We start from the raw sequence: 11762 nt of genomic DNA, 5'->3' as shown, positions 1-11762 counted from the left end.
TTGTTTAGAGTTTAATCCGTTCTTCTAAATGTTTTCAGGTTGTGACAGTAGATGGGGGTCCTAATCTTTTAACAAATGTCAGTTTTCAATCATAGACTGTATATAGAGAGGACGGCGTGGCCCCACCTTTTTCCATTGTACGGTTTGGAGGCGCCGCCATTGTGCGGCCGGAGTCTGGGTAGTAGAGGCTATGAGAGACTCTGAGAGAATCTCAGTGGAGCCGGGTGACAAAAATGATTTTTTCTTTTTCTTTTTGGAGTCTCATCTCTTCTTGGTTCTTCCTCCCAACATATTTTATAATCCCCTAAAAAAAACTATACAATAACGGCAGCTGTCAATCATCATTAGACATAAAGCATTGTTTTTAACCTCTTATAACAAATGAAAATGAAACTTTTCAGAAAAAAAGAGGACTTGAATACAAGGCAGCCAAATTATTATCTTCAAATCACCACAACAATCAGATGAGAGAAACATTTCTACGAGGTGTATTAATTTTTTAAAGTTTGACCACAACCCAGCTGGAATGACTGGGGAGATGGATTTTTTTTACCTATACTGCAGCCAGCCACCAGGGGGAGCAGTTTTTTGAGCTGACCTCAGCAATATGATGTAATTTTTTTCTTTTTTAAACAGTCCATGGTTTGAATGTAATATCGAGACTATTTTAGGTGTAGTGCCCTAGTCCTGCCACCAGGGACAGCACTGAAATCAGGACAGGAAGTGGTGATGTCATATGAAGCAGTCAGACTCCACGTTGTGATGCTTTGCAAACACTTTATTACACAAATTACATAGTTACTGAAAATAGTACTCTTGCAGCAAAACCAGTGTGTTACAATAAATATCAGAGAGCCAACATGTGACTGCACATTTCTACGGCATGCCATAAAGGACAACATTCATTCATTCATTCAGTCATTCATTCACGCTCACACTGCAGCAGACTGAGAGCGGCGATGCAAACTGAGACAGGAAGCTGAAAGCGGAGAGATGTGGAGGAGGATGTGGAGTATCAACATTTACATGATGCAGCATTCATTTTAATGTATGTGTGTGTTTGTGTGTGTCGTCCTGAGAGTTTACACTCTTTGAGGGGATATTCAAGAGGGATTTGCTTGTTTATGTAGAAGAGATTGGAAGGAAATGAAGCTGTTAAAGATGATTCATGATTATAGACTGTTTACGAGGAGTGGACGCAGCCAATGTGGGGTCATGTGTTACTTTGTGAAGTTCAGTTTTGCTTTTTTTGGAGCCAGAAGTGACGAGGTCCAGACCAGAGAGTGGAAACATTTCAATATTATTATTCAGGAAGACTTGAATCTAGAGATTGAGACCAAAAAATCATGAGAAAAATATCTAGTGAGGGGTTACATCAGCTGAGGGGGAGGACTATCTTTTCCAGGCTGCGGTACAATCAAACCCTCCCCCTACTGGCTGTTAGAGAAACTGCAGGTTTAAGGCACTTCTGCATTGGCGTCAGCTTTTAACGGCAGCTACGTCCTCTTCTCATAAACAGTCTACAGACACAATGAAAAGATGAATTTAAGATTAATGTGAGGAAATTACGAGTTGGTTTTTTCACCTGTTTGCTACAAACACCCATTTTTTTGTTTAACAAGTTTATCGATTATCTTTAAGTCCATCGTTGCATCAAACATCAAGTATTTCGAGCTACCAGGCTGAAGCTACATCCTTTCTTTCAGACTAATCCACCTTGTTTAAAGCTCCCATGAGCCTCTTTCACTGTGTTTCTATGTTAGCGCCCCCCTGTGGACAGACATGTACATACTCGTAGCTTTAACCAACAAAAAATAATCAAATAATCTAAGCTACTCAAAGGTAAATTCTGTCATTTTAGGTGTCAGAAACAGAAACACAGTCTGAATATTTGAGTCTGGTCCCTAAAAAATAAAAGAGGCGATTTTATTCAAACACCTCGATCGAACAAGCAGATCAATAAAAAAAACACCTGGTTACTGCAGAGTCGATGCAGGGTTTTCTCCTGCCACACAATCTTAACAACTTAAAGTGCATTAAAGTGGTGTTCCTGGTTTTGGTGTTGGGTTTGCAGCATGCATGATGAGCTGTAAAGCTACAATAAAAAGTGAAAATGACGTCATGACGTGATTTATCTAAGCTACTCTGAGCTCCTGCATCTGTTTCCTCTGATTATCCCGTGAACGTTTGTGAACAGGTTACAGTGCTCAGACTTGGCTGCTGGACATGTTTGATTGGCATCACACACACACACTCTCCTTACACACAAACTCACACACACATAAATATACATATATATGATATAATATCTATTCTCTGTTCACTGAAAGGTAATCAGTAATATACAAGCTCTACTAGCAGCAGCTGTTTCTCTCTGTGGTACGTTCAGGTGCTAAAAAAAAGGCGAAACAATAGAAAAAGGCACAGATGAGTGAAATGAGAGTGAGCTGAAATAAATGTGAGAGTGATGGTTTACTGCATGGAGATGTCAAAGGCTGTGTTCAAAACCACGCACTATACCAGCAGTACATGCTAATTTGGCCAAAATGTGGTATGTAGCATGTGGAAAATGCTAATTTCAGTCGAGACTCAGGTGATTCTTGTCACTTCTAGTTGTTTCTGAGGTGATAATTGGGGTAACTTTGTCCTTCTTTTCAACTGATTTAAGTCCACATAAACATTTCTCCACCTATGCAAACCGTAACATGATCCTAAAGTAGTAGTTTTGTTATTAGCTTGATTTACTTCTGCCCTCTAAAGCTGGAAACCAGCAAGGCATACTGGCAAAAAAAGCAGTCTGCAGTAGAGGTGTGAAAAAATATTGATACTGCAATTTATCGCAATGCTTCGACCTCTGATACAATATTGATGTTTCACCTCTGGGTCATCTCTGAGTCTGACTGAACCCCTTGATTATCCCCAGGGAGACCTCCGGGAACATGGGTCAGGGGGTTGAGGATGAGGTCTCAGGGAGCAGCCAGGCAGGGCCAGTGGAGGTGGATTACCAGGGAGAGGCAGCAGGCCTTGATTGTGATCTCCAAAGCTTTCACACACTCTCTTGTCATGCTTTTGAAACTACAGCTCATGGTTTTTCAGATGCTCTTTTGTGCTTTCTGTCTTTAAGTGAGTGGGCTCTCTAGTCTGCCTGCATAGTGACGCGCGTCAGCTGCTCAGCTTGTTGAAATAGTCCAACGTCCAGACTCGGGCGTTTACGTGGCGCATTTAAATTTACGTTTGGTGTGGCTGCGGCATAGGACCTTCCATGAAATATGGCAACCTTTTTTTACTTCATACAGATACCCTGTCTATTGAAGCTGAAAACTAATGAACTACTAATTTTCTGATTTTTTTATTTTATTTATTCATTTACTTATTTATTTATTTTCATTATTTGTTGATACCACAAGCCGATTGCATGTGTTGTCTTGTCCTTTTAATTCTTGTAGTGTAAATGAATATGATGTTATTGTTCCCAAATTTTTCCATTTTGTGTATCTAAAATGTCTTTTCCTTCTCTGTAAACACACTAATAACAGAAAATATAATAAAAATATTTGACAAAAAATAAAAATAAAAGTCATATTTTAGCAGCATTGCACCTCCACTGCAGTAGATGGCGCCAAAGAGAACTCCACTGGATGTTGTATGTTTGATGATATGAGTTTTGATGCTGTGAACATCAATGTTTTCTCTCTACTCTTGGGTCAGTTGATTTAAAACAATTTTAAGTTTAATTTTTTACAGTATAGTAGACTTAAAATCATAATTGTGGAAACATCAGATTTTTTATGGGGAATATCAGTTACACCAACTGACCACATCTTTTACCCAACATTAGTTTAAGGTCAGAGTAGTTGAAGTGACAAACTTGACACACTTTGTTTTCAATTTAGAGTATGAAGGTAAGTCTGCGTTTGACTTTCAGTATTTCAAAACAATAAAATAGAATATCTTTTTGTATCCTGAGCTCTTGCCCTAGTATGCAGTACATACTACATAATACATACTGCATTCATAAGAAGTGTGTAGTAGGTGGTTTTGAAAACAGCCAAAGTCTGGAAGGATGCATGTTCCCTTTAAAATAAACTGAATGTTAAATCAGTGCAGCCGTAAAATACTCATTTCTTAAAAAATCATATTAAAGGCAGGTTTCATCAGTAACTCATCCTGATCTGTGGAAGTCCAGTTTGACAAAGAGCTGTCACGGCACAGGTGGAGGTCTGTGACAGCTCTACAGTATTTCAGGGCTCTGTTAATGCAGTGATCACTCTGACCAGCAGGGGGCAGCAGCTCTGAGGTGTCTCCAACTGCCAAAGCCAATGTGGAAGTGTTAAGACTTGCAGTTTTCAAGCGCTGGAAACCAAATACACCCTGGTTTGAAATGCTCAATGCATCTTTTTGATAGTAAATGTGTAAAAGCTCAAAGAATATGACTTAAAAATTTTGGAATGAGACGACCACTCAGAGACAATCCTCCTCACCTTTAAACACAGGAGCTACCTCAGGATAATGATGCTGGTCACAGTGTCTCTACTGAAACAAGACCCTGCTGGTCCAAATACCATCAGCTGACTGTGCAGCATTAGCCCACTTCTCCATCAGAGGAAAATCAAACATTCAGTGAAAAGTTTGCTTTTTAAATAAAATCTGGCCCCTTGCTCCCATTTCTACTGTTTACGTGAAGAAAGTCCCGATAACTGGTGAAGGAGGGATATCTGAGTTTAAGGCTAATCTGAGAGATTCATTTTGGTAGATTTGTTAAAGTCAAACGTGTGACTCCTCTTGGCTAAATTAAGCACAAAACATGTTAAATCATATCAGTTGTTATTCGTATGTACAGTTTCTTTTTAAATAAAGAATGAGATTGGCCGCTAACACAACAGTTGAACATGATGATGGACGTACATGGAAAGCGAGGAGGGCGGGGTCTAAGAGGAGGGTTTAGGAGGAGGAATAGACGAGTACTCCTCGTTTTCTGAGTCACTGCTGTCCTCGTCCATCCTCTCCTGATCGCTGCCCTCGGTGCTCAGCTGGTCGAAACCCTGGCGAGTGTAACCCTGACGTGACGCGAAGAAGTTCCCCAGGTTCAGACCGCCCACTGCTTTACCTGAAAGAGGAACAGGTGACGTTATATTCATCCAAAATCAAACATCCTTCATTTTCTTTTTCCATATATTCTTCAGGATGTGTGCAGCGCTTTAATGATTATTGAAAGATTTCACTGAGACATGTTTTCTTCTGCAGTGAGACTCAGATTTAAGTTCAGATTGTAGAGTTAGAGTCAGATATCATGGAGGACTCACCTCGTATTTTCCCAAGGATCCCCCCAACAGAGCTGGGATCAGATTTCACCTCACACCGGTCTGCAAAAACAAGATTCAACAACATTAATGTGAAAGCTCCCATGTTTTATCTGTTTATGTAACTTTCCCCCTTATGCTCCATATATTATATCTATATCTATATCTATATCTATATCTATATCTATATTTCTATAAATACTGAGAATAAATGATTAAAAGGCACTTTTTCCCTTTAGCCAATCAGAGTCCAGCATGTTGTTTCTAACTGCTGTCAGGTGATTGGAAAAAAATAATCTAATTAATTACAGGATTTGTAATTAATTAATCGAATTAATCACATTTTAATCTCATATTTGCTTTAAGTCCCCAAATAACGAATTTAAATTCTAGGACATTACAAAATTGTAGTGCATGACTAATCAAATGAAAACTTGAAGAAAGAAGATTTGTAAATCCACATTTTTTTCAACTGGTCAATATTAAAATGTCCGTCTTCGCTGCCTTTGACATCTATAATGGCGGAGCTTGTCAATCAAAATCCTGTTCATAAACTACTGTGGGTGAGAGAGGTGTGCTCTTTGGACGAGAGCTCAGCATGGATATGAGGAGAAGATGTGAGATGACAGAGACATAGCGACACACTGCAAGTCAGAAAAGTTCAGGCAGCTCATGCTCCAACTGAGGATGTGTCGCGGTAGTTCAGAGAGAAAGAGCTGCGCCATTGTGAGAAAAGACGACGGAGACCATGGAGAGGATCAAAGGATGGAGCGCCTGAGATAAACGCGTAAAATTGTACGTTTTGTCTGTTTTTTGGATCAAAAGCAGGAAGAGAGACATGAAAGAACATAATATTGTTTGATTCATTAAGAATGCTAGTTTTATGGTCCTGGTAAAAAAAAAAAAAAAAGTGTATTTTAGAAAGAGTGGTGGGTTTTATATTGCTTTCACTGAAGGAAATTACTTTGAATATTCATGTTGTGAATTCTTAGTATTCTTGGAGTACGTACTGTTCCTCCTCCAGCAGACGAAGAGTCCGACGGAGATGACGAGCACCAGAGGGACAAGCAGCAGGGTGGTGATGACGGCTGGGAGGACTCCCTGCTCTTTGACTGGTCTAGTCTCCCCCTTTTTCTTCTTCTCCTCCTCTACCTCTTCGGCCTTCACGGCTTTCTGCTGAGGAGGAGGGGGCGGCGGCAGAGACTCGCTCTGTTTCTGATGGACGACTGCAGTCTTTGACGCGTTGCTCTCTGGCCTCACCTTGGTCTGAATAATCGTCTCCATGGCTGCACAGAGAGAAAGAGAGGAGGGTGTGAGGTTACCAACGCTGCAGGATTTAACACAAAGCCAAACACAGCTGGTTTATCCACAGACGCAGCTACAGCAGCAGGAAGTGAATCATTAAAAACATGAACATGATGAGACATGTTTGAGAGCTCCTGACATTAGGGTTAAAGCTGAAAGTAACCCAAGCTCTCCTATTCAAGAGAAATTTATACTAGTACACAGTTAATTTACATAAAGCTGTTTTCCCAATTATAGTTATTCATTTTATGAGAAAGTGAATCTGAAAAGAAAAAAAATCCTGAAAATCTTTGTTATCTCGATGAAGAAACACGAAACTGTTAACTAAAACTCATTACAAGTCTACCTTAGATGTATTGGCCCTGCGCCTCTGATTAGCAGCAAAAACAGGCAGCAACAAGTCTTGCAGCAGAGAATTATGGAAAATTCTGTATTTATGAGATAGTATCTCATAAAAACAGGATTTAAAAAAAATATATATATATTTTCTGATTTTACGAGACATTTGTGTTGTAAAAACAGGAGGATTTCTTTTTTCAAGTGAATGCTATACACTACTATATATTTGATTATGTTTCACTTTTTTTTTTTCTTACATCTTAACAGATGAAAAAAACTATTTAAATCTTAACTATTTCTGTAATCAATCAAAGCCTCTGACCCTGGACGAACAGGCCCAGACAGTGGGTGTTTGTTTTCTGGTAACACACGTGTTTCAGAGCTCCCGACATTAGGGTTGATGTTCTGAAAGAGGAATTTATACTAGTGCACAGTTAATTTATCTAAAGCTGTTTTTCCAGTTATAATTATGTATTTTTACAGTGGTTTGACTATAAAAACAGGATTTTAAATTCATTTTTGAATATCCTGTTTTTATAAGATACTATCTTGTAAACGCAAGAATCTAGAAAGTAAAGAAATTGCTGAAAATCTTTAATCGTCTGTTTTTATAAGATAGCATCTCATAACAAAAGGGGAAATCAAAATTAATATTTTCTGTTTTTACAAAGTTGTTATGTCATAAAAACAGGAGGATTTTATTTTTCAAGTGAGTGCAATGCGCCACTGTATAATTGAGCATGTTTCACTTTTTCTTGTTTACATCTTTACAGATGAAAAAAAGTATTTAAATCTTAATTTTTTCTGTAATCCAGGATTTGACCTTCAATTCTATCAAACCATCTGACCCTGGACAAACAGGACCAGGCAGTGGGTGTTAGTTTTCTGATAACACAGTAACATCAATGCTGTTATAAGGAGCAGAAAGCTGTCAGGGTCATTGTGTTTCCTTTTATCACCACTAGGTGTCACCCAAGTCAAAAACAGAACAGTCAGAGTCAACACCTGCTGCACTGGATCCTGGATCAGGATACTGTGATGGGTTTCAGGTCAGGCGTACAAAGAGTGAACTGAAACACACTCTGACCCCATTCTTGAGCCAATTAATAAATAAATAAATCAATAAAGTTTGTTTACAGCCCCTTTTAGAGCTTCCATCAACATTAACAAGTCCAGTGTCCGTGTGTCCACAAACTCCTTCACACCAGAGATGGATTCAGACCTTTTGTATCAAACTCACCTTCAAGCTCCTGGACCTCAATCCCAGCTTTCTTTACAGAGCGGTGTAACTCTGAAACATTGAGAGGGAGATTTTAGTGCAGTCATGGAGAAAGGGAAGGAGGAGAAGCAGATGATGAGACAGTTTCTTACTCTCAGAGGTGAACTTGAAGACTTTTTTACTCCCTGCATCTCCGACAAACACGCTGCCGTCTCGGGTTACAACAATGTCGTGAGGCATCTTAAACTCCTGAAAGTTAAGAAAAATAGACGTCAATGTAAGAACAGTGTTCACTGAATACCTCAGACCCCTGGATTGCAGATTCAGAATGCAGGAGAGTATTTATTAAAAGTTGGTGGATCAGTAAAACTGGAACAACCAGAGTCTCAAGTGCTGCTTCAATCACTGAACACAAGTAACCTCAGTCTCTAATGAGCACCAGAGTCACCCACCAGGTGACGCCTGGAGGTGGTCTGTGAAACAAACACTGTGAACTCAGGTTGTGTTGGGTTGTTGCTGCATGTCACAGATGGCGTCTGACCCCTGGATTACTCAAACCATCAGCCTCCTGATCGGCAGGTAAACAAAGGTGGAAAGGAAACATACGGATCAGACGGATTAAAGAGGAGAGAATGAGGACAGAGAGACAGAGGACCAACACGGGGTGGACTCTGACACGGTGTGATGGGGACAGATGAGAAGCTCCAACACACGGACATTTGAACGACTGAAGAGTTTTCTCTTATGCTCCTGTTTTATTGAATAAATATGACTTGACAGATTTTAATTCTGTGTGGATGGATTCATTGAACTGCCAACATGCCAGCTTAATATACAAGCTTGATATGTGGCAAGACATTTGCTAACAACAAAAAGTTCAGCAATATTATCAATACATAATTAAAAAAATTCAAGTATTCTTTCAAAAAAAAAAAAAAATTCAAAGTCATTAAATTCAATTTATTTGCAAATTTTTGAAATTTCAAAACTGACATTTTTACAATTTTGAAAAAAAAAAAGATTTTTCAAATTTTTTTTTTTATCTTGTGCAATTTAGGCAGTTCTGACATTTAAAAAAATGCATTTTTGAGTTTTTGGCAAATTTTTGACAATTTAAAAAAAGTTTCCATATTGGAAATTTTTTAAATTTTGTTTTTTTATTATTTGATATTTTATAAATTTTTGCAAATTTTGAAATTTCAAAATTGAAATTTTAACAAATTATAAAATAAAAAAAAGTATTTCATATTTTGGAAATTTTGTGCAATTCAGCACTTCTGACATTTTTTAAAAAAAATGCATTTTTTTAATTTTTGGCAAATTTTTGACAATTAAAAAAAGTTTCCAAATTATTGCAAATTTTTATAATTTTGTTTTTTTATATTTTAGCAATTTTATAAATTTTTGCAACTTTTTCAAAATTAAAAAAAAAACAGGACTTCACAAGTTCAATTTCATAAACTCCAAAATAACTTCTTCTTGTTGAGATAATTATTCACTAGATTTAAACTATGTATAGAACTTTTTACACTTATTAGTAGTTTATTGTGAAGATTAAGTATTTTTTTGGCTCCAGAATGTCTTTAATCAAGGTGAGCTGAGCTAAATGGCTCTTAATGAAATTTAAGGTTGCAGACCCCTGACCATAAGCATTAGCATGCAACACTGGAAATGAAAAACTTCCTTGGACAGACAGAAACCTTAAGTAGGACCAGAAATCAACTGAGAGAGAAAACCCTGCAGATGAGGTGTGACATGGGTGTAAACATCTCTTTGGAAAGCAGTGTGTCAGAGTTGTGTGTGTGTTTTGGTGTGTGTTTACCTTTTTCTCTGGTGCAAAGGTGTCCAGAATATCCTTGGTTGAGTAATCAATCACAAATCCTCTGAGTGGAGTGGGGTTGTACAGAGATTCACCGTTTACTGCAAAGATTAGACCACCTACACACACACACACACACATAGAGAAAACATAAAACACTTGTAGTTGAACGGAGTCAGCGCTAAATAAGACAGTTCATTTAATAAAGCATGGCTTCTCTTTGAGGAACTGAGCTGGAAAAAAAAAAAGATCCTACATTTCCCATAATGCAACACACCAGTTTTTCTTTACCCTCTTCCTTCTAGCTCATGTGTTCAACTCTATGACCAAGTTATAAAACATTTTCTGGAATTCTTCAAACAACAAAACATTAAATCCTCTTGAAACTGCTGTGTTGAGTTTTTTTGTCTTTTAATTTATTATTAATTTTTTTCAAGGTATTTATATGTCAATACATGTGTATAGGAGTGTGTTATAACTGCTTTCTGTGTTCATTTGTAAATGTTAAATAAATAAAAAACAACTATGACCAAGTTATTACATTGTATGAGTTTGTTCAGATGAGATTCAGGCAGATAATGCCATAAATTTCAGACTGGCTGAGTGCTTCTCTCCAAAACCAAATTCAGAGTGATGAGTCAAATTGATACAATCTACTTTGGGATTTGATTTGAGCTGTAATGAGAACCAAATCAAATCTGTGGGATAATAAAACGTCTGTAATAACAGAACAGAATAATTACAACCAGAGAGACGGGAAAGGATCTGACCTCCAGCGGGGCTGTATGTGATGGCGAACACTCTTCCTCCAAACTCCTCTTTCTTTATCTCCTTCACAAACTCTCCCGACTCAGCGATGAAACACTGGATCCGTCCGTTCTCCCTGTCTGCCACACACACCTCCTCCTTGTCAGGGAGGAACATCAGGCTGTGAGGGACACGGAACGGAGTCCGCCTCCTCCTGTCCGACGTACCTGCAGACAGATGAATACAGGTAAGATTGACACCTGCTGTTTCTTATCACGCTGATTTATGCCACTTCCGAAAGTTTGTTAGTGTTGGTTCAGTCTCCCACCTGCTCCCCACTTGGACAGGTAATTCCCCTCAGCAGAGAACTTCAGGATGCGTGCGTTGCAGTATCCGTCAGACACAAAGATGTTTCCTGTTTGGGGATCCTCGACCACATCGGTGGGCTGACAGAAGTGGTTGCTGTCACTTCCTGGAGTAAATGCTTCACCCAACTGCAGCAGAATCCTGTCTTTGCCATCACCGCTCACCTTCAACACCTGGAGACAGCACACATGAGTTTTACTGAGACATTTTTACATGTCTAACAGGAATGAACATGTGAGTAGGTTATCTTACCTGGTGCAGAGCGACGTCAGTTACCCAGTAGTTGTTGTCTTTGTCTGTGGTTATTCCATGAGGCAGATAAAACCTGCAGAACCAAAAGAAAAGCAGCTTGATGAGACATAGTTCATGTAGCAGTATTTTATCTTCTCAAACTCTCCTTCATGATGAATCAAACTGACTCACATGTTTCTTCCAGAAGCCTTCAGGATGTTTCCTTTAGCTGGATCCACCACCAGGATGGTGGACTGCTGAATGGGACCCAGAGACCTCTGCTGGTACTGAGCCTCGCTGTCAAAGGAGCTGAAACATAAGCACAGTTTGGATGTTGATGGTGGAATGTTCAAGTGAGTTTTTTGAGTTTTTGTTTGTTGATGTCATGTTTTTATATACTGGGGTGTTTTTTTTCTTGTAGTTTAAGATTAAATCT

At 38.6% G+C, this 11762-nt stretch overlaps 1 protein-coding gene across 3 annotated transcripts in view; it reads right to left on the bottom strand.

Moving 5' to 3' along the window:
• Positions 1 to 767: 767 nt before the first annotated feature.
• Positions 768 to 11762, bottom strand: part of pam (peptidylglycine alpha-amidating monooxygenase) — a 29710-nt gene continuing 18715 nt past the window's right edge. For all 3 annotated transcript variants that reach the window (XM_074689965.1, XM_074689967.1, XM_074689966.1), the window contains 10 exons: positions 11519 to 11635; positions 11348 to 11420; positions 11058 to 11268; positions 10753 to 10956; positions 9986 to 10101; positions 8316 to 8412; positions 8185 to 8235; positions 6311 to 6586; positions 5304 to 5363; positions 768 to 5107 (listed from right to left, as the gene is read on the bottom strand). In XM_074689965.1, the coding sequence (XP_074546066.1) occupies positions 4929 to 5107; positions 5304 to 5363; positions 6311 to 6586; positions 8185 to 8235; positions 8316 to 8412; positions 9986 to 10101; positions 10753 to 10956; positions 11058 to 11268; positions 11348 to 11420; positions 11519 to 11635 (1384 nt within the window). In that variant the 3' untranslated portion in view covers positions 768 to 4928. The remainder of the gene's footprint in view (positions 5108 to 5303; positions 5364 to 6310; positions 6587 to 8184; positions 8236 to 8315; positions 8413 to 9985; positions 10102 to 10752; positions 10957 to 11057; positions 11269 to 11347; positions 11421 to 11518; positions 11636 to 11762) is intronic.

Source organism: Halichoeres trimaculatus, unplaced genomic scaffold (assembly GCF_033239565.1).
Source record: "Halichoeres trimaculatus isolate MK-OKI-2021-1 unplaced genomic scaffold, fHalTri1.1 fHalTri1_scaffold_16, whole genome shotgun sequence".
Lineage (NCBI taxonomy): Eukaryota > Metazoa > Chordata > Actinopteri > Labriformes > Labridae > Halichoeres > Halichoeres trimaculatus.
The sequence above is the reverse complement of the archived record's forward strand: the minus strand, read 5'-3'. Positions and strand labels throughout refer to the sequence as shown.